The sequence below is a fragment of the Ictidomys tridecemlineatus genome, chromosome 2 (assembly GCF_052094955.1).
Source record: "Ictidomys tridecemlineatus isolate mIctTri1 chromosome 2, mIctTri1.hap1, whole genome shotgun sequence".
NCBI lineage: Eukaryota > Metazoa > Chordata > Mammalia > Rodentia > Sciuridae > Ictidomys > Ictidomys tridecemlineatus.
In genome coordinates, this window is record NC_135478.1 from 137,457,132 (window position 1) to 137,480,953 (window position 23,822).

Here is a 23,822-nt window from a genome sequence, read left to right on the forward strand (position 1 = left end):
GTATGGCTGTTTGTATTTAAACTAATTAAAATCAAATAAAATTTAAATTCTTATTCATATTAATAGCATTTTATGTGTGCAGTAGCCACCTGTGACTAACATCTGCCATATTGGGCTGTGCAAATATAGAATATCTCCATCATCTTAACAATGTCTGATTTAGAGGCAACTCCTAAATCTTCGGCTTTTTAACACTACTAGTAACTTTACTAGTATTATCATTGATTTGGATAATGGAACAGTTCGTACATTATTTTACTTTTCCACACATATTTGTAGAAGAGATGTAATAAAAGGGCCAAATTCACTGTCTTGGGCCACTCCTGAGATTGGATGGGCTGCAGTGGTAGAGTGCCCGCCCATGTCACACAGTGCTGTTTATCTTACACAAAAGGTCAAGAAATAAGACATTGTTAGGATGCTGTCTACTATAGGCTGTTGGGAATGGCTTATGTGTGCAAAATGATAAAATCAAAGCAAGTGGGCTGGAGTGCTGTTCAGTGGTAAAGCATTTGCTTGGTGTGCATCCCTGGGTTCTGTCCACAGCACTGCAAAAAAAAGAATAAAACAAAACCAAAGCAAGTATGGTTACCTTGAATTAGTTTGCATAACTGGAAATGTATTTAAAACATGACTTTTCCTTTCTCCTTGCTCCCCCAGGAAAGAGAATATTGTGCCAGACCTAGATTGGATATCATCCAGCCACTTTCTGAGACTTGTGAAGAGATCTCTTCTGATGCTTTGACAGTCAGAGGTTTTCAGGAGAATGAATGTAGAGATTATCATTTAGGTGAGAGACAGCAAAGGTCTGGTTCATGTGATTTCCTGTGTTATTTGCCCTTCTACTTTATTTTGACAAAAGGAAACTTAAATTGAGTTGCTGAGAGGATCTTAGAGAATATGTAGGCAGGCCTCTTCTTTTGAAAACCAGAGCGTTCAGGCTCAGAAATATCCCAGAGCTTTTCTAAGCTCTCATTGCAAAAGGAAGTAGAAACCAGGACTGATGAGGAATAGGCTCCTTGTTTGTTGTTTTATTATTACTTTTTTCCATCGTGCTAAGTAACAGTTAACTTGATGTCAAGCAACTCTCTGGTTCTGACATCCCTCCAACTTTATGTCCCTGTAAGGTTTGCTCTGGGATGGCAGAGAAATTGTCTTTCTGTGAGTTACTGAGTGCTCACAGCTGAGAAGAGTCCTACCATATCACTAGACATTAGGTGAATATTTGTGGAGTGGATGGATGAGCATACTTAGTCATTCACTGTGCCATCCATCCTTTTGCCAGACACAAAAGGAACACCATTATTATTTAGTCATACCAAGGCCATCTGTGTTTGAGTGTCATCATATCCTCATAAAATACATTGAGGAAAATAGAACAGTTAGGCTTTTTAAAAAATTTGTTTCCTGCTTTAAAAACGTTTGACACTTTGTGAGAATATTTTCATTTCCTACATTGGCTGAAGAAATGAAGAAATATTCTATACATGTTTGAGCTTTCTTACGTGAACCTCCAAATCAGTTGAAAAATGGGAGTATATTCTGGACTTGGCAAAAAGCAACTGTGATTCACAACTGAAAGCGTCCAATCTAGGTATTTTGCTTAGAGCAAACTCTGTTACACACTTAGAAACCATTCAGAACAGGTTTTATAATTGAATTCTGCAGGAAACCCTCACCATTGGCATTGTGCACAACATGCTGAAATGATAGATTATGTCCCCAGGGCTTGGGCGTCTGTCATTTATGCTTTAGATGGCCTTGACCTTGATGAGGAGGAAACATTTATCGCAGACTGTGGGGTGTAATTGTTCTGTAAAAATAGAACAGTGTCATAAGTGGCCATAAATAAAGTTTATATACAGTAGATGAATTCTAATATGCAATGGATGTGAAGAATTTTGAACATTGTTTTTTATATGAAGTCAGAATGTTAATGTATTTAAACACAGAATTTTGAACCTGTTAAGTTTTATAGTACTTGTTTCTCCCTGTTTCCCTTTTCTCTTTTCTTGCTTCTTTCTTTCCCTTTAAGATCTGAAATACATTCTGTTATGCTCTACCCTATTTCCTTCCTTTACCTTTCAACAAAGTGAAGCACATTTGCAAGTGTAGAAAAGTTTTCTCTTTACTCTGAAATTGGGTGGGCTCACCCAAACTGTTGTAACACTTTTTGTACTGTTGAATCACTCTAGTTGTTCCTCTCTTCTCTCACTTCTAGAATACTCTGAAGGGGAATCACTCTTCTACATCGTGAGTCCAAGAGATGTTGTAGTAGCCAAGGAACGAGACCAAGATGATCACATCGACTGGCTCCTTGAAAAGAAGAAATATGAAGTAGTTTTGCTTTTAATTTCTTGGAAGTATTGACTTGTCTGTAACAGAGGATAATAGATCTTTGTTGTAAATCTTCTGTGTGGTTGAATTAGAGTGCTCCAAACCAAAAAAAAAAAAAAAAAAAAATATATATATATATATATATATATATATGATAATAACTTTCCAATACCCCTCTCAGAAATTAGGGAACAAAAAGATTGCAATGATGTTGACTGGCTTTACTAAGTTAAATTGGGGAGGACTCAGTGGTATAGGGAGGGAGAGGTTTAGATCTAACCTATTAAAATTTTATTTTGTGATTTATTTTTTTTTCCACCCAAGGAATTAAAAGAGAGCTAATTCCTCAGAGTTGTCTATTTGGACATTTTAATGAAATCACTCATTTTATCCTTATTGTTTTTGTAAAGATAAAGCTACTAAATTTTTTCAAACCAACCTCAGTTATCAGATAATCAGATATCTTTGTAGTCCAGGTAGGAAGTGATGAGACCTACTAGCTTGGATAGAATGATATTGTCCACTTTAGTAAATCTTGGTTTAGACGGATTTGATTAGAGAATGCCCCAATAGGACTTTATTTAAAAAATATATTTTTCAATTTTAATAGCTGAAATGTATCATGTTGGTTTAGTTAGACTGTGGATGGGCTTATGTATTAATTATCAGAAAACAATAGCAATTAATCCAACTTTTTGTTCCTCTAAATTTGTAACTACCTGGAAGGATAGGAAAAATCATTTTAATCTAAAAACTGTTAGATATAGTTGAATAGTTGCTAAAAGAGATTTTATTTTTAATTATTTATGTTAGACTAATACTTATAAACTTTCTAAAGTAAAAAACAAAATCAGAGATTTTCAAATGCTTAATTATAGATATACAAAAACGGGTACAATTTATCTATGTTGAAACCTAAAGAAAAGTGCCTTTTTTCCTTCTCTCCCTCTCTCCTTGCTCTCTTCTTTCCTTCCCTTCCTCTGTCCATCAATATGCCCCTCAGTATCTGTCACACCAATTTAGAGTGACAGCTGCCTTATTTTGCTTGGAGACTAGGAGATTTTGTTGTATTTTGATTTGTGTATGAAATGTGATTCCAATATCCTAATGCGGAAATGAATTCAAATGGAAATGAAAGAAGTCTTCATTTTGGTTGACTGCCTTTGTTTGAGTTTGAATTCAGTGAAGTTCATTCAACCATGGCATTAAAAATTCCAGTGCTTCAAGCAAAAGCCACAGGAAAATGGGGCTTTATTCATGTAGTCCAGAATGTTAAAACATAATAAATATAGTGTTTGTAACCACAACATCTTTCTCTCCCACTCTCCCATTTTTTTTCCCTTTTATGTTTCTTTTATCATGCCTATGTAAATATAGGAAGCTTTGATGGCAGCTGAAATTAGCCAAAGGAACATAAAAAGACATAAGATTCTGGTAAGTATGCCTTTTTTAAATTATATTAGAATAACTTTACCTTTTAATAAGTTGAAAAGACCATGTTCTACCTATCTTTTCAGAATTTATTTTAAACTAATTCTCTTTGGTCTGTGAGGTCAAAATATTTCATTTTATCAAATCAATTTCTTCTTGTAAACAAGACACTTGAACAGCTGCAAGGAGGTATAATTTGAAAACTATATTTGTAAAATACACTTTAAATACAAAGCTTTCCAGTTATGTATGTGGAAGTTTCTTTAAATTATAGATGAAATCACATTATCTCAAAATTTATTGAAAAAGTGCCTTTGTAAAACCAGATTGCTTTGGTGTCTCCATAATAACAAACTCAATTGATTTTTTTTTGGAGACTTATCTAGAACATCAAATACATTTTTATTTCATTTTGAATTCAGGAAAAATGTAGAGACTGAAGGCCCATTTCTTTGCTGACTATGACAGAGAATGTGCAGATAGAAAGCAGATAAGAAATCATATCCTTTGCAGGTCCTAAGAGAACATCTAGCCTGGTACCTATGTTTTGCAGGTGAAAACTACAAACTTAGTCTTTTATAACTAATTGAGTTTCTACACAAATTTCTTTTGCCTATACTTTCCCTACCTTAAACTCTTTGGTCCCCATAAGGCTTTAATTCCCAGAATGTACAAGCAGGATAATTTAGAATTAAGAGGAAAAGAGAAAACCAGAGCATCTTTTAGTTTTAAGTTAAAAATGTAGGGGATAGGCAAGAATTCTTTAGAAATAGGAGAGAACTGAAAAGGCTTGTTTTACTTGGTTATGCAGAGCAGTTAAAGGAATTTCTACCTAGAAAGCAAGAACCAGATCTTGAAGAGATTTCCATAATTAGAAGCTTGGTTCTATTTTAGAACCCTTAAAAGACAATCTGAGCTTTTAGGCCCATATCAGATTTCCCTATTACTGAGATTTTCTGGTGGAGACAAGGTCAGCTGAGATGGAGATCAGTTATCAGATAATCAGATATCTTTGTAGTCCAGGTAGGAAGTGATGAAACCTGCTCAGAGTCAGCAGGAATAGGGACATCTTATGGGACATCCTCGTGGAGCACAGGAAAGAAATTTGAACTCAAAAATAGATTCAGAAGTTATCAGCCAGAAAAGTTATCAGTTGAGTGCTTGAGTTTGGATTAGCCTACTTAGGGTGGGTACATAGTATCACAGAGGAATGGGAATGGAACCATAAGGAACACTGTCATTCAAGGAATATCTGTAAAACAGATTTGGAACAGCCAGAGGAATTTTATGTCAAAGGAGTTGAAAGAGGAGAGAATTGAGGGTAAAGAGAGTTACATACTTATGGGCCTGAGGTAAACAGGTCAAAAAGGCTAGACAAGCTGAGTTAGTCAGGTGTATAGTGGATTTGGTAATGTGAAAGTAACTAGGGAAATTTCTGCATATATATAATTTATTTTCAACGTGGTATAGGGATTAAAAGTTAATAATTAAAAGTTAATAGTTAAAAGGAGTTTGTAGAGTCAGCTTAGCTGTGAATGAGAGAGACTGGAGACTGTAGGTGGCGGCTGTGGCATCATGGGATAGTTGTTGTTGCTGTTTTTTGTAACAGAGATATTTAAACATGCTTGTGCTAAATGGGAAAGTGAGAAAATAGGGTATATAGAAAAAGAGGAAAGGTTCAGAATGAGCTCCGCAACCTGGCAGCATGGACGTGTGGTGGAGGGACTGGTACTGAAATCTCACAAAATGACTCTGTAGATATTGTGATATATGGTCTGTTTGTACTCTCATTCAGTAGGTCTGAAATGATTTCTCACATAATAGTCATTAAAGAAAAAAATTTAAATAAAAACTTTATTGTTTATCTCCCCTCTTGAAAAGAGCCTGTCCTATATATTAAGTATGCATAGATTTTTTTTCTCCTGGCATGAAATGTTTCCATATCAGGCATGCAGAGAAAAAATGGGCTCCTCTCGTTTCTGCCATATTGAAAAAAATTCTACATGTATCTTTTTGTACATGAAGTAGAAGTTAAAGGCAAGTTTTGTTATATATAATAAATTTTAGCTTCTAATGAAAATGCTTTCAGGTGAGGATAATATTTCATAAAAAGAATCATAGGGAAATCAAGCAAAAGCTGTTCTCCCATGCCTGTGGTGACACTGGCCACTCCAGATTCTTTCAGAACCAGTGAATATTCTGAAGACACTCAGTTCCCTGCTTTCATGCCAGTTTCCTTCATCTGTAAATTTATGGATTTGAATTTCTTATTTTTCTCAGCTCGTTTTCACTTTAGGATTAAGTTTAATATTTCATATTTCCTTTTAATCTGATAGTCTGTCATTTCATTTTTCTTAACATTTCATACTTGAGGTAGAGGAGACATGTAGTTCACATTTTACAGATGAAAGCACAAGAAACAAAATTTTATATCCATTGACAACATGGAATTGTTGGATCATGTTTCTAATATTAGAAACATTTTTTTTCCTTTGCAGAAAATCTCTTAGAGGGGATCATATTAGAAGCCTTTAAAATAGTAACATTATTTATTTTTTAAAAATTGAATTTCAGAGCCAGGCTTGGTGGTACATGACTGTAATCCCAGTGATAGGAGTCAGAGACAGGAGGATCACAAGTTCAAGGCCAGTCTGGACAACTTGGGAAACCCTGGCTGGGAATGTAGCTCAGTGGTAAAGAGGCCTGGGTTCACACCCCAGCACCACCACCCCCCCCCAAAAAAATTAATATACATATAAAAACAAATACATGTACTTTTAAATATTAATATACTAAAGAAAGAAGCAAGCATAACTGCATAAAGCAAACTGCAATATCACTATTGTCGATAGGACCTTAACATCATGTCCTGCTTACAAACAGATTCAGCTTTCCAGTTGTTCCTTTTGAATTTTGAAATTCCTCCATTTTCTCTAGGATATCGGCTTGGCATATATAAATCACTTGGTGGAGAGAGGAGAATATGACATAGCAGCACGGTAATAAACACATTTTCACAATTTTTACTAATACAAATAGAACAGGTCAATATTAACAACAGCAATCGTTCATTCTTCTATTTAACAGACATTTTGGTGTTTTTTTTAAACATCTTTCTAACAGGAGTAATTTTGAATATTGGTGGTTTCAATCACAGAATAGATTAATATCTGTTATTTCTGCAACTTCTGTTGCACTTTTACCAAAAGGAGAATTGTTTCTCATATATTTAATGAGAAAAGTGTCAAGATCCATGAAGAATGTGGGATTTTCCCATTTATAAGCTAGCAAGTTAGCCTGCCACAGTTTCATTGTTAAGCAGAAGACATGATATGAGACTCCTGGGTCAGAGCTAAAGAACTATCTCAATGGTTTTAGTAACCAATGTATCATCTTTTAACCTAGGTCCCCAATCCTCAATCCCCATTCCCTTAGAACAACATGGAGGTGGCCCAGTGACTCTGCCTATGCAGTGTGTTGTGTTATTCGGGTGGAGTCCTGAGCCTGGGATATCTTTTCTAGGGCAATGACCCAGAAAAAAGACTTTGCCTTCATTGTACTGGACAGTAAGCAGAGCTGCCCTCTACTCTGGAGGGAGATACTGTCTTTGTCTAGGGCCGTTGAAAGATAGCCCAGAACAAAATGCCTCTGCTTACAATTTCAGGAGAATTATTTCCCAAGGAGAAACTGGCTACTAAATGGAAATGGTAAAACCATAGGCTCCCAGGTTGCTGGGGCCTTTGGTGGGCAGAAAGCATGCATGTATATATTGGTCATGTGATCCTTTTGGAATTTTGCAGTGCCCATCTCTGTGACCATGCAGCATCCTTGGAAGGTAGCCTTTAGTTCCCTGAGATTATTTAAGAAACTGTGTTTCTCTAATATGTTAATAAAAACAATAAATTTCATTCATACATAAGTAATCTAGATTACATTCTAAGATGGGACTTTAAAGTCTCATTTTGTAGCCTATTATTTAAATCAGTTCAGGAGGAACTGATACTTTTGGATATGATGAATTTTCTTCAAGGCAAAAAAGGGCCCCAAACCAGCAGTGTTGATCCAGACAAATAGTACACTTAAAACAGGAAAATCATTGGGGAAACCCCTAATGTAATCTTCTGAAAGAGATTTATCTGGATTTATAACTATTTTGTGTAATTTTCATGATTTGTGGCAAACTGTATATGCAACCAAGTAACAGTAATAACTTCATGTTAATTAGCACATGAGAAAGAAATTTGTCAAAACCTTCAAAGAGAGATTTATCTAAACCACAGGGGAAAATGTCTACTTATTCCATCTATTTATTTATTTAAATTATTTATTTGTAATTTGTTTCTCTCTGGAATGTTTTTACTGCAGCAAATGCCAGAAAATCCTTGGGAAAAATGCAGCCCTCTGGGAATACGAAGTTTATAAATTTAAAGAAATTGGACAGCTTAAGGTAAACAAAGATTTATTTTTAACTCTTAGTTTCTGCATGTTAAATGAAAATAAAATAATAATAATCACTTCTTTATTGGGAAGTATTTTATCAGCGGGAAAGAAAAATCAAAAAATCAAACTTGGCAATTAGTTTCAAAACATAAAGCATAGTTTGTAATTTTGGGTGTGTGTATACTATGTATATTTACATATATGAGATGGTCTCTCTAACCTTTTACCACTACAGTTTTCTCTCTATTTAGATGAAGTTTTCATGTTCTTTTTAAATAATGGCTTTGGAAGCCAGGTATAATTTTATTTGCTGAATTGTAAAACATAAGACCTTTTTCAAATTTACTGAAGAATTAATGTATTTTTCAAATATCTTACCTGTGAAAAGGTGAAATTTGACCATGTAGCTCAAATAAATTATTTTGCTGCTTCATTTTTTAATCTTTAAACTTAGTATACAGCATTCAAATCAGTAAAGTGTTCTTATGTTTGTTTAAAACATTTTTTTAAATTTTTCTGAGCCTGTTGAATGCTCTAATGGAGATATGAATGTATTTTTTAGATGTCCCAATTATGTTGGCTTATCAATTCCATGACTGCTTACTCTTGTGCTTGCCCCATAAAGATTACTCTAAGTACATGTATGAAGAGACGAATGGTGTGACTCTACTTTGTGTACAACCAGAGATATGAAAAATCATGCTCTATATGTATAATATGAATTGTAATGCATTCTGCTGTCATATATAACAAATTAGAATTAAAAAAAGAAAAGAATGTTTAAATTTAAAAAAAAAGGATTATTCTTCTGTAGTTGGACCCTAGCTCCATTTCTTTTCTCTCTCTCTCTCTCTCTTTTTTTTTTCCATATGTGGTACTGGGGATCGAACCCAGGGCCTTGTGCATGGGAGGCAAGCAGTCTACCAACTGAGCTATATCCCCAGCACCCCAGCTCCATTTCTTATTGGGCTTTTCCTAGAAGGTTTCATCCAAACTTTCATGGGCCTGCTTACCTGATGGTTGTATAACCCAGACAATTCTTTTGAATTGTTATGATGGCTAATTCTCTTCATATGTATTTCTAATAATGATAATACAAATTAAGGTAAATCTACGTCCTTCCCAAATTTGGTCATTTTCCTTTGAATGTGTGTTTATAACACACAGTATTTTCATTCTCATTCTTAATGGCTCAAGAGCCACTATCCTAGTGAGAATATTTTCCTCAATTTACCTCTTCATTCCATTTAATCTCTGGTTTTTGTCAGTTTTATCAAATCAACTAATTGGGCCTTTTCACTTCCATTTCAGTGCCATTTCCTTAACTCTTGCCTGACATTACAAGGACCTTATGATAGATCTAGAGGCATCCCTTGCTAAAGTTTTGTTCTAGGGGCAGTCCTGGTTAAAAGATATCTACTTAAAAAATAAATCTGGACTCTCACTTCCCTATTATCTGTTGCTTCCCTCCTCCTCATAGAATAAAATTGAGTTCCTTTCATGACCCCACCTCTCTTCCTCTCCAGTTGCACCTTCAGGGACCTAATTCTCTCATCTCTGGGCCCCTGTGTCTTCCTTGAACACAAATGTTTGTGGTTGCATGCCTTTGTTCATGTTGTTCCCTGCCAGATCCGCTTCCCCTTCTGCCTTTGCCTGATAAATTCAGGACCATAACATACAAGATTCTCCTCTGTGGAGTTGGGGGTATGGTTCATTGGTAGAGTGCCTGGCATGCACAAGACTTTAGGTTAGATCCCCAGCACTTCCATAAATAAATACAGACAGACATAAGATTCTCCACTATGTCCACAGCCCTTTGTTAATCCCTTTCTCATAATATTTACCACACAGTATCACCAGTATCTGTTTATTTCTCTTTACATCTTCCTTCTTGGACACTAAGCTTCTTGGGGATACTGTCCCCAGTACAAAGCATGATAATGGGTGAGTAGAAGGAAATTGAACTATATTTGGAAATATCTGAAGAATGCAAGATGCATTTTTCCTATTTCAAAACATGATTGTGAGTTGTTTGGTGTACTTCAGTTTCAGGAAGGAAAGATGTATAGGTGACTTATACTTTAGATTATTTAACAAGTTGATTTTATAATTTTATACTTTTGAAAATGTATCATTATTTGTTGTTAGAAAGTATAGTTCATTTGCATCTTTTCAGAATAATTTTCCAGAGTACTCTTATTCCTGAGTCTTAAAATTTTAAAAACAAAAATATATTTTTATATTATCTGTGTAATGGGAATATAGTTTTGTTTTGCCACCTTTTAAAGAATTCTTGTTTCCCTTTCCTTCCACAGGCTGTTAGTCCTTATTTGCCAAGAGGAGATCCAGTTCTGAAGCCACTCATATATGAAATGGTCTTACATGAGTTTTTGGAAAGTGATTATGAGGTACGGCATTCTGACATGAACAGATTTGTTTGTATTCAATAGAAAATTTTAAGAAGTCTTGAAAGTTTATCTTTATGATCCTGTTGTAATTCTTTCACATATATCAACTCTTAAATTATTTTAAATTTTTTATCATCAAAGTTATCCCATTAATTCATGTTATGTCTGGGAAACTTTTGGTTGAGACTGAAATAAGCATGACTTAAATCTCAAGCTTGCAAATATTTTCTCCTCAATGTTTTAAGATGTCTGCCAGATCAGTAGTATTGAGAAAATTATAACTAATTTTTTGTTACAAGTTCTATGCATAATTCCTATTCTAGCTTACATTATTTTCAATTTAATGTTTAAATTTTGAATTAAATTGTCACATAATAGTAGTGATCCATAACAACTTTTGTATGAAAATTTTGTGCTGTCAACAGAGTATTAACAGTCATATCCCCCACCCAATGTACTTCTCTGAAATATTGACTTCTCAATTTTCTTTTCTTCCTAAAAAGATATAAAGTAATACGATTTTCTTTGAGGTAATGATGCGCTTCATGACATGTTTCTAGTCTCATAGAGTTTCTAGTCCTATGCTTATAGCTTTGCCTGTTAATTTATAACCTAATAGAATTGTTTTAAATAGGTCTTATTATAATACTGACTAGTTAATATTACTGTATAAGCATGTTAAAAGTGGTACAATTTCTGTGGCATTTAATTTAATGAATACTTCTTAACCTTTTACTTCTATGTAATGGGCACTGAGGTGTTCTATACCTTTGTTCACTCTATCACAACAGTTCTTCACTGACTGTCCTCTAATTAATCATTGTGGTCACTGGGTTGAATTTATCAGTATTTCTTAGGTAACACATTTATTCCAGGATGTGTGAAGCCAGTTATGCAGGAAGAAGCCTAACGTGAAATGTAGTGTTTATGTCAGTTTACAGTGGGGTCATCTTGCTTTTATCACACAATATGACTAGTCCTTTTTCTTTGTTAGAAGTTGGCAGTACTGCGAGGCTATTGCATGGTTAGGGAAAGGAGGAAATGGAGCCAAACTTTCTTCTTCCTTTGAACAGTATTATTTCTGGTCTCAAGGTTACTGATTGCTGCCATTATTAAGGTAGAATTCTTTACAGACTCTTTTAGCTTAAATATTGCACGGTCTTAAGAAAAGAGAAGCTTAATCCATAGTGTCATTTTGATTCAGGAACATTTTGTGTTCTGATTGAATTCCCTCCCTAAAATCTCTAAAGTCAAATTACTTTACATGCTAATATGAAGGTTGCAATTTGGAGGGAAAATGTGTGGTCTGTTGCTCTGCTCTCTTGCCATCCTCACTAGGGGGGTTACTTTAGTCAAAACTGGATGAAACTTTAGTGGGAGCGATATTCCTGATTCTTCTGTGGTTTTTCTCTTATCAAATCCTGGCACTTTATAGAAACACCTTGTACCAGTCTGTTTTTACTTCTAAATAACTTTCTTCTAATGGAGATTGAAGTCAGTGCTCTCTAACACAGAACTACATCCCCAACCCCTTTTTTTGTAGACAGAGTCTCAGTATGTTGATGCAGCTTACCTCGAACTTAGGATCCTCCTGCCTTAGTCTCCATTGGCACTGGGATTATAGATGTGCACCACAATACCTGGCTCTGAATAACATTTAAATAAATTTAAAGTAGTTCATTAAAGCATTAATAGTGTTATCATGTAATATTTAATATCAATTTTTTCTAGTAATATGGATATTTTTACTTCTCTTTTTCTGTCTTTTGAGTATATCTAATCCACCCCTTCCCAAGTTGTCAAAGATCAATAAGTAAACTCAACTTACTTAGGATTATAAAACATGAACGTTAACATTGGGAGGCAGGTACTATATAGGCTACTGGCCAAGATCAGCTGTCAGGGAGAACAGAATTAAATCAGGATATCTGGGGTTTCTCTCAGAACCACAAATTTTGAGATCCAGATATAACCAGAGTAAGGGCTAGAGGATAAGACTTTAATCAAAATTCTAATTCCCACATAAACGTGGGTCAGAAGCCAGACTGGAAGGAGGTCAGACATGGTAACTTTTAAAGTTACTATGCCAGATGATTTTATTTGTGGAAGCAGCTTTGTCCTCCACAGAGCCGCCATGTACAGTTGTACTTGCTATGCAGTGCACAACAGTGTGTCCAGACCTAAATAAAGTGCATAGAAGGTGTTGGGGAAAGTAGTTGACTTTGATACTGTTAGATGTTAACAATTTCATCCATGTGTTATAGCTGTCCAAAATGAGTATAGAACAATTCAAAGCTAAACCTTGCTTGTACAACAGTACTTTATGTAAAGAACAGGGTGCCTTACCTAGTTGTACATTTCATAAAAATAGGAACAGAAATGGATAGCACAACCTACTTCCCAAGAATAATAAATGGAGATTATGGTAGTTATATTCTCCATATTTTACTTTGCCCCCTGAAACCCATAGTTAGAATATTGATGAAAAGTTTATGACTGAAGTTTTATTTTTATTTGTTCTTTTTAGTTCTGCATCACAGTAGAATGTATTTTGAGAGATCATACATACTGGAGTATAACTTCCCATTTTTGTGGTTGTACACAATGTGGAGTTAGACTGGTCATGTATTCATACAAGAACCTACGAAAATTATGTCCAATTTCCTATTCCCTCTTTCCCTTCCGTCTAATCCAGTCAACTTCTATTCTCACCCACCCACCCATCCCCCCAGTTATTGTGAATTAGCATCCACATATTAGAGACAACATTTGGCCTTTGGATTTGAGGGATTACTTTATTACACCTAGCATAATAGTCTCCAGTTCCATCCATTTAGAAAATGTAACACATTTTCTTTATCTGTTCATCTCTTGAAGGGCACCTAGGTTGGTTCCATAGCTTAGCTATTGTGAATTGAGCTGCTGTAAACATTGATATGGCTGTGTCACTGTGGTATGCTGATTTTGAATCCTTCAGGTAATATGCCGAGGAGTGGGATCACTTTATCAAATGGTTATTTGACTCAAGTTTTAATCATAAAATCACTGTCTGTTGCATATATATCTGTTAAGTATTGTTGAAACTGGATTGTAATCCTATTTTTGTGTTTGAAAACCAAACTATTTTCCTGTGTTCTCACCCCACAATCCACACAGAGGCTTCTGTGACTTCAAGAAATGTAGGGACTTCTCCCCACCAGCAAGCAGTTCTGCAGTGGCACTAGCTGTTGTCCTCTAATCCAGTTTCATTCTGACACTGTCCACTTGGACACAATGTCTGATACCACAAGTTAAGAGCTCAGTTCCCAAGATTCCCTCTCCTACCCACCTGATTTGCCAGTTGCACACTGTGCTATTGACCAACTGGTTATAAACCAGGGCATCCATAAACCCCCTCCTCAGGTTCAAGTGATTTGTCCTAGCTGCTCACAAAACTCTGGCCAGCCTGTTTACCCTTCATTGTAAAGGATGTTAACAAGGATATAGATGAAGAGATGCATAGGGTGAGGTGTGTGGGAGGGGACATAGACCTTCTGTGCCTTCTCCATGCACACCACCCTCAAGGAATTTTTACAGTGTTTGGCTCTCTGGAAGCTCTTCAAACCTTCCCCTTTTGGATTTTAGAGAGACACCATTGCATAGGCATGATTGCTAATGGACTGAGTGCAGAAACGCAGTGAGGCCTGCAGGGTCAAATTGTTCAACATTTCTTCCTGGAGGGTGTGGAGCAGAACCACTCTGGAAGGAGGAGGGTCTTAAGTTTCCATGGCCTGCTTTGAGGAGGAGATTATGAGCCAAGAACCATGGACCAAAACCAAACTGTATATCACAGTGTTACACTTGTTTAAAGAGTGTTGTTCTTTTTCTGCTGTTCCTCTTTGGTTAGGGTTTTGCTACACTGATCCGAGAATGGCCTGGAGATCTGTACAACAATTCAGTAATAGTTCAAGCAGTTCGAGACCACCTGAAGAAAGATAGTCAGAACAAGACTTTACTCAAAACCCTGGCTGAATTGTGAGTTTTTTGTTTTGTTTTACCTTTGCAAATCACTCTGTATATTTTAGACTTCTGCAAACTCTGAGTGGAGAGGATGCTTTCTAATGTCATTTTCCCACATTCACTCTTAATAAAAATAAAACCTTGCATAAATGTTAAATGAACAAGTAGAAGGTAAGGTCAGTATGTAAAACTGTTCAGTTATAATATGATCTGTTTCCCAAAGGAGAGGGTACTCTGGGGCAATGGGTAGGAGGTGGGAAGGCTGTCAGGTGTTAGACCTCTCGAGTAAAACAGTTTTCCACTGAGCCAGGCTCTGGATTCTGTTATTCCTAGATTTTCCAGTCAGTCTCTCAAACATCAGACTCCAAATATATAAAATCACAGGTTCCCTTTAGGAACTAACAGCAAAATAAGAGCAGTGCAAGACACCAAATCAAGGCTCAGCAAATGGGAGCTTCATTAACCTTTTTCATATTTATTGGACACTTTGATCGGGCTTTGTGCCAGATGCCTCTGATACAAAGATAAGATATTCCCTCATGGAGCCTCAGTCTAGGGAAACATGTAGAATTGTGCAGGTCTGTCTAGAGGACAGTTCCTGTGGGCTTCAGACTCTCTTCAAAACCCTACCACCTCAGACCTCTTGTCTCCCATCTTTGTCCAGGACCAGGAAAAGACCGTGTTAAACTTTTTCACAAAAAAAGTTATGTTTGTGGCATTCTGACTTGGAACACTAATCATTTTCTCTTGGAAATATTGTTCCAGATGTCCCTTGGACTCTGTAGCATTGTTAATAAGGAACTGATGTCTAATTTTTGTTCAGTTGGCTTTCAGGAGCAGGCTGAGGGACTTAATCAATGTGAAAAAAAAAAAAACTGTTTCAATGGAAAAACATTTCAATTTTATATAACACCTTATAGATAAGGTTTTGGAATATAAACAATTTGTCAGCTGAATACTGCTTGTAAGAATTTTATCTGATTTTTCTGTTTCTGAAATGAATATGTCCTTCATTCTGGATCATAGCTTCATTGTCTGGTATATGGATTTCTGTAAAACGATTTCTGTAAAACTTTTTGAGGCTGAGCCCCCAATGAAAATTTTTTATTCATGAATGTTATAAATTTTCTGGAATTCTAGTAAGGTGAAAGCAGGGTTCTGAGGAAAAAGCACTTACTGGTCATGAATTGTTAAATCCCAAGGAATATTTCTCAAAAATTAAGTTATCTTTCTTATCTGAACAAATGTTTTTTTAATATTATAAAAACATAATTTCTGTGCAAGTGTATTTTTATTATAACTGCTGATGAACATTAATGTAAAAAATTTTTCTTACCAGGTATACCTATGACAAAAACTATGGCAATGCTCTGGAAATATACTTAACATTAAGACATAAAGACGTTTTCCAACTGATACACAAGCATAATCTTTTCAGTTCAATCAAGGATAAAATAGTTTTATTAATGGATTTTGATTCAGAGGTAATGTATTTTTTATTTGATCTCATTCAGAAAATTGAAATTTTAGATAAATGAAAAAGTAGGATTCTAAAAGCTCTTAAATTTTAATGCATTATATTATAATGCATTTAATTGTATTTTTCTGTATTTAGGGGTATTATATGCTATATTAATCTCCATTAACTTAATCTTATTTAGATAAGATCTACATATACCTCTTTTTCTCAAAGATACTTTAGTCTATTTTTTATACTGATTCAAGTCTATTAAGGCTATAGATCTTATAGAATGAAGTTCAGGTAGAGGGGCTCTATTTCTCTGGCAAAGGATGATTAAGAGGATGGCATGCATATATAAAAATTAATTACATTTTCCCCATACCCAGTCTTCCCTCATGCCCACCCATCATCCCAGGTGTCTTGAGTCTAATTTTGTATGTAGAACTGTGGGAAAAGATGAAAGGGCTGAGAGTAATTGCTATTCAAGAGTTTGGGCCAAAGTTAAGAATCCGAGTTTTCTAGTTAGAAGAGACCTTAGGAATAATCTATTCCAACACTTCATATTTTAGAGAACAAAAATAAAGTTTGGATGGCGAGGTGGTAGCCGATTCAAGAACAGGACCCGGGTATTCTTCACAACACTCAGTCTGATGAGCTTTCTTCTCTCTTATCATAAACTCATTTATGTTTCATGAATTTTAAAGGTGGCTAAAGTAAATTCCAAAAGTCTGTAAGCTTCATACACTGTGAGACTTTTGGTGTCTTATTCTTTTTCCAACTCTTACCTTCTTCTCTATACAAGACTGATTCTATATCTCTGTGAAATCTCATAGGGAGGCATTGGCAATTTTCAGATACTAAGAAAAGCTCATTTTTGAGGTTTTGGTAATGAGATGCTCTCCATCACTCCCCAGAGTCACATGAAAATTTGTGAGGATAATTGAGACATCATTGGGGGCTAGAATATGTCAGGATAGTTTGTGCTTGGTAAGTTACAGCAGGGCACCATCTTATTAGTGTGCAAAATACATAGGCCTCAGACTGAGACACATTTGAAAATGCATTCCTCTATGGTTATTATTTTGCATAAAAGCCATTGTAAAACTTAAACATAGAAAATAAGCCCTTCACCTTTACTGTAGCAGTGTGTACACTATGTTGTGTTTAGTGTTCTTATGTGGCAAATTTCAGTGACTGTGGCTAATTTTTGTATTTTAGAAAGCTGTTGACATGCTTTTGGACAATGAAGATAAAATTTCAGTGAGTAGCTTTTTATATGTGTAATTCCATTAGTTAATAACACAATAACAAAACACTGGGTAAATTACAAAGATGTTTATTTGGGCTTGTGGTTCTGGTCCAAGGTCAAGAGGCCATGTTTAATGAATGCCTTCTCATAGGCAGAGTCCTGAGCTGGCACAGGGCATCACATGGCGAGAGACAGGGAACACGTGGGAGAGGCCAGCAGTGCACTTGTGGGAGAATGAAGTCAAATGCACCAGAAGCAGCAAGACCACTGGGAGGGGCCGCACTTGCTCTTTAATAACAGCCAGAAGAGGCAGCCTTATCCCTTCACTGGGGCAGTCATGCCAACCTCGCACTAGTCCCCACCACTTTTCCAGACTGTTACATTGGGGAATCAATCCTCAGCATGAGTTCTGGCCAGAAAACAAACCACAGTCACCCCATCGCAGCAGATTACTAGATAAGTGTCTAGTACTACTTTAACTAGAAAGACGAGAGGTGTTTATCAGATAATTTTGCAGCTGTGTTTGTGTCCTCATAACTCTGTTTAAAATTTTCTATTTTTTTCCTTAGATTAAAAAGGTAGTGGAAGAATTAGAAGACAGACCGGAGTTACAGCATGTGGTGAGCTTTGAAGTCTTCTTTTCCCCTTTTGTTTAAATAGTGGGATGGAACACCTTTCAGTGTCAGGGACTTCTTTATGGAGATTAATACCTAACCTGGAGATTTGACTACATAGACAATACTCTGAAATTACTAAAATGTGGTGTGATATGTTTTGAATCCAGGGCTAGGGTTAATGCAGAACAGGCCCTTGAACTTTGACTTACAATTGAATTGAGATTTAAAAGTTGTATTCACTTCTGTGTTGTCCACTGTGCCTAGGAGTAAGCTCCTTCTCTCTTTAATTGCCTTTAAACGTAACTATTGAATTGAGATTTAAAAGTTGTATTCACTTCTGTGTTGTCCACTGTGCCTAGGAGTAAGCTCCTTCTCTCTTTAATTGCCTTTAAACGTAACTATAGCAAAGTACAGCAAAAGCAGAAGGTGCAGTGTAGAGACCAAGTTCTCCACCAAAGAAATAGCATACAACCATTCTAACCAAGGGGTGATCAGAGCAGGGCTTCATTTTTTGACCCCTCACCCTGGCAGTAGCTAATCTCATCTCTTTTTAGTAGCCTTGGTATTTGTAGTATTCCACCTGTTGGTCTTGATTTCTTTGGGGGCTACTTTTATTCCATGCTTTGCATTATTAAGGGAGTAGATATTTTCTGTGTCCTTTAAAAAATTATAAAACGTTTCAGTAGGACCACGGCATCAAATATAGTATCTTTGCCCATCTTCTTGTACCCCAGGAAGAGGCCTAGGGACAATATCTTTCTTTCAAGCTAGTTTTATACATTGAAGCTCTTGAAAACAGAATAGAAATGTAAGGTATGTTTTTTTTGCTTTTGTTTTTGTGGCTCAGGAGTTGTGCAGATGCTATTGCTATATTGTTCACAATCGGAAATCTCAAGATTATCTGCTTACCCAAGGAAGGCTCCACTCTTCTGGCCACCTTGGGAATTTGTTTATAAAGCATTCTGGCTTTCTTAAGCCATGAGACAGGGTTGTAGGCGGTGGCTCTGTGACAGTAACCAGGGTAATGGTGGAAGAATCCACATTAAAATGGTTCATCTTCCTTGACAGATGATACAGTGTCTATAAATTTGGCTTGGCACATGGGGCAGAGCCTCCCTGTCTTGTTTGAGCTTCTGGGAAATAACACTAGCTACCCCAGCCCACATACACTGACCCTACTGTCAATGCCTAGTGGTTTACCTCATCACACCTCAGGCTAGAAGATGAGTTCAATCTGATGCTACTCTTTCCTGCCCTTCTTGCCTTATTTAGGGAGATGTGAACAGTTAGCCCAAGGAGTGGGTTCTTTAGTGCATACATATGTCATGGTTACATGCAACAGCTAATATCAAACATCAGCTCACCCATTTAGAGTCACAGCTTTACAGGCAGACTGATGATCTGTGTCAATTTTGAACCAACTCACCTGTTTACAATCACTATAGGTGTGAATGCCCTGTGTGTGATTGGTTTGATCGAGTCTTTATCTCTAGTGGGTTGTGGGCTTTTTATTTACACTTAACTAAATATTGAACATTGATTTCTGAGTACTGTATTGATAGACAATCTTGCATGTAAGAAGAAAGTGAATTATTCACTTCCTTTGAAGTTCACTAGCTTTTTCAAACAATTAGGGTAAGCAATCAGATTTTAAAAATGGTTCCGAACCTCTTTACTCCTCTTGATTTTTACTTTTGTTTTTTGATGTTCCCAATAGAGGCAGCTTTTCATTACAACCACACATCTTACTAAGATTCGAAAAGGAAAACAGGGAATGAATGAGAGTTAATTTTGCTCCCACTACTGGGGTTTTAAAGAACATGTTCTTTTTTCTGTGATTAAAAAAAGAGTTTTTATCTTCTAGAAAGAACACTAATCAAACATTTTATATCTGAGGTAAAGCAGAGAATGACAGGTGATATTAACAGATACTATTGTTAGCAATTCTATAGTGTTTAGCATATACCAGGCATAGTTTTGAGTGACTTACAAATGGTAACTCATTTAATCCTCACAGCAACCCAGTAAGCTCCTTTGTGGGTAAAGAAACAGTCTCAGAGAGGATAGTGACTTGTTTAAGGTCACAAGGTTATGGCAGAGCCAGTTCACTTAGAAACCTTCTAGAAGTATCAGAATCACCTTGCTCAATAGGAGGCATTCTCCTTCCCACTTCTACATAATCTGGGTTACTTTCCTAAACACTGCTTCTCTCCCACCTCTTTATGGGAGCTGTTTATAACCAAAAGTAGCAATGTTGACTGTTATTTGTGTTTCTCCTATTTTAATATTCATGGTTTATTTTTGTTCCTTGTAGTATTTGCATAAACTCTTCAAGAGAGACCATCATAAAGGGCAGCGCTACCATGAAAAACAGATCAGTCTTTATGCTGAGTATGATCGACCAAACTTACTACCTTTTCTCCGAGATAGTACCCATTGCCCACTTGAAAAGGTAAGGTACAGACTACCTGACTTGTACAGTTCAGAAGGAGTTGTCATTGTTGCTAAGCCATTTGTCATTCTTCCCACCTCTGTATATCCCTGTTCAAGGGAAAGACTATTGCTACCAAAGCTTAGGTTTTGCCAGACTGCTCTGATGAGAACAGGAGGTCCTTCTGAATTTGATTTTGGTGAGGAGCTAAGGCATTTCTGTGACAGGCTTAATTGACATAAAGGTTTAATGTACATTCCAGGACTCAGTCAACCATCAAACTAAATTGAAATTAAGAGTCTGAGTCAGTGTCCCAAGAGTAGGGTGGCACCTTGAAGTCAGAGCTGAGTCATCAGAGCTGCTTCTGTCCAAAGTCAAAAGTAGTTGCTCCAGTGAGGAATCCAGTTTAATAAGCCAAAATTGATAGCTTAGATCCTAGACCACATTTGCTCTAAACATCCACCTCTGTTCCTATATTTCACTAACACTGCTATGTTCCATTATTACCTCTTTTTTTATCTCTTTCCCATTCACCTATAAATTCTTATAAGGCAAGGAGTATATCATTACTTTTAGAAAAGAACAAAGTCAATAATCTACATTTGTAAAAATCTCTGAAGGGCTTCAGTGTTACAGGTCATTGAGATGTCTTCATTAGACAGAACTTGTCAGTATCTATTGTGGGAACCCTTACATTACTCTTGTCCAGGTACCCAAAACTATCTTAAAGGAGATAGTCATGATTTATTAATAAAGGATATCATTCTTTTTTTCTTAAAAATAAGAATTCTGTATATACTTAATCACCTCATATATTATTTCCATATATGTTTACTTATAACATGAAAAAGTTACTGTATGTACTAGAGTAGGTTCCCCAATTAAACGGGTCGTAAGCATGCTAGTAGTGAATGAAGACATGTAATATAGGTTTACCTATTTTGTCTAAAGAGAGACTCATAGAAAGTATGGTCTCTCTCCTGAATATAAAATTAAAAACTTAATCCTGACACTTCCCACCAAAAAATCAATTTCTTGCTCAGTTTAGGTTGTTTCCTTTTGTTGAGAGGGCAGCTGATATCAAATTGTCAACTGGTTGAAGTCTTTAAGAATCCAGGTCAACTTTATTTTGAATTGATTGAAGTCCTTAATCAGTAGTATTTAGCCAGAATTTTGTAGATACCCTGATAGCACATCAAAAGCCCTTTGGGGGCCTAGTGTTCCAACGCGAGAGTTTGCGGATTTAAAATTACCACATCTTTTAAATACAAAAATTTACCAAAAGTTTTGTATGGAATTGTTCGTTCTGAAGGACAGATAGTTTGTTTAGAACATCTGCATCAGTTTAAAAAAAAAAAAAACAATAAAAAACTTTATATTTCTGTCATGCTTCATAGTATGTGCTGTGTTTTCAGGTGCTTTGTTACATTTAATCTCTACAGACATGCTGCTAGATGGATAGAATTGCTTTATACATAACTTGCTGAGTCTTGAGCTGAAAGAAACATCCCAAAGCCCAGAGCTAAAATGTCAAGGGCCAAGACTTGGAACATGGATTTTTAAACTTTAGGCTCTCTATCCTTCTACTATGATGAGGAATCATCTTTCATGTTTAAAATGTTAATTAAAATTACAGCTTAGGTATTGCTTAATATTGTAGGCATCATGAAAAATACAGTCCTTTAAACTTCCAGCCTATCCTTTTTTTCTGTATTACTACATGTGATTATTAGGCACTGGTCCTGATTTTGCTAATCTGATTTGATTATAGTTAAAAGCAGAGCATCAGCTTTATAGAGTTGGCAGATTTATACCTGAAATTATGCTTTCTCTCATATCTAATAGCACTCACAAGGTGGCAGTATTTGTGAATTTGGAGGAATAAGCTGGGAGACAAAGTTCATAGATTTTTACTAAAAAGGATTTAAAAAGTGAATAAAAGATGACAGGGTCAAGGTTAGGTAGAAGTCATTATTTAATTTACAGTTGATAAATTTCTATTATTACTCTCAAATTTCTAATTTCCTTACCTTTACTAATCAGAAAAAGGAGAGTTAAAAATTACTTTTACATCATTTTTTCTCAATTTGTCAATTTTCTACATTTTCACTTTTATTTTATACCACTTTCCCTTTACATCTATATATCCATGTTTCACTACATAGTCATCACAGATTTTTATGCCAAAATCTTTTGCAAGATAGTGGGATGTGACCATTATGTAGAAGCTTAAAAAAAAAGTGCTGGTATTGCTTAAAAATCTGTCTTTGGTACAAGATGAGTATACACAGAATACTCATGAATGTACGTTAATACATGGCAATGATCATATAGTGAATGAAATACAGTGCCTTTGTGTATTCCTGTCTCCCACTTTAGAAATCTTAGATTCCCTACTCTTTCCTCTAGAGGGAGCACTATGGTCCAGAAACATTTAAGAATCAAAGATGCTCTTAGGCCATATTTGTATTAATAGAAAAATAGTGTGTACTAGAAATACCTTTTTTAATACTTAAAATTTCTAGAGATTTTCAGATTCTCTTATCATTTATGAAGAGGAGAATTTTAATACTTTTCTAGTAACAATCATTTAATTATTTATGAAATTCACATTTCAGATTATCTTTGAATTTGGTGATACACATCTTCTTGAATTCCTTTCCATTGGTAATTTCAGCTTGCCTTCAAACATTTCTTTCCACATGAATTTTCATTTTTGATAATATATAATAAATGAATTTTGGCATCACTTTTGCTTGAAATGTTCAGTAGAGTTGAAAAAGTTCTGTAATCTACTCTGTCCAACTTGGCACTAGCCACACATCAGTATTAAGTATTTAAAACATGACAGGTGCACAAGGACCCAACTTTTAATTTAAATCAATTTAGATTTAAATAACCACATAGAACAAGTGGCTGTTTTTTTGGGCAACTTGGGCAAGCCTTGAAGCTGCAAACTCTGATTTGAGACAAATACATTCTCCTAGTTGAGGAGGCTGGGAGATGTTTTCTCTAAGTCCAGGTGGTCATACACCCATGTTAGAAAGTAAGAAAATTCCTCCATTAGTGTGGAAGAAATGGGAGGAGGATACTAGAGGACAACTAGTGCTCTCTGCCACCTAATTTGAAAGGAATCTTGTGAGTCATTGAATTATATGCTTTCTTCTCATTGTGACCTTCAGTTATTCTCACTTCTTATTTAAGTGGTGTGTGTACCTTAAAATACCATCCTTGTTTCATTGCAGTTCTTGAGAAGGTGATGCTTGTTTTTTTCTTTTTGTTTTCCCTTTCTTGCTACATTAATCTCTATGATCATTTTTTTTCCTGCCCCTTAGCTGGTTTAAAATATATCGCCTACAGAAAAATTTTAAGTCAAAAATCAAAATATCAAAACTAGCTCCTGCTGTTATTTCCCAAGATAGATCACTGAGCAGAAAGAGCTAATTAA

General features: G+C 35.7%; 1 protein-coding gene across 2 annotated transcripts in view; it reads left to right on the plus strand.

Moving 5' to 3' along the window:
• Positions 1-23,822, plus strand: part of Vps41 (VPS41 subunit of HOPS complex) — a 157,379-nt gene that overhangs the window by 116,931 nt on the left and 16,626 nt on the right. For both annotated transcript variants that reach the window (XM_005319206.5, XM_013355978.4), the window contains exons 12-22: positions 661-790; positions 2,222-2,337; positions 3,715-3,771; positions 6,706-6,767; positions 8,134-8,215; positions 10,524-10,616; positions 14,503-14,630; positions 15,955-16,099; positions 17,296-17,337; positions 17,896-17,946; positions 20,258-20,395. In XM_005319206.5, the coding sequence (XP_005319263.1) occupies positions 661-790; positions 2,222-2,337; positions 3,715-3,771; positions 6,706-6,767; positions 8,134-8,215; positions 10,524-10,616; positions 14,503-14,630; positions 15,955-16,099; positions 17,296-17,337; positions 17,896-17,946; positions 20,258-20,395 (1,044 nt within the window). The remainder of the gene's footprint in view (positions 1-660; positions 791-2,221; positions 2,338-3,714; positions 3,772-6,705; positions 6,768-8,133; positions 8,216-10,523; positions 10,617-14,502; positions 14,631-15,954; positions 16,100-17,295; positions 17,338-17,895; positions 17,947-20,257; positions 20,396-23,822) is intronic.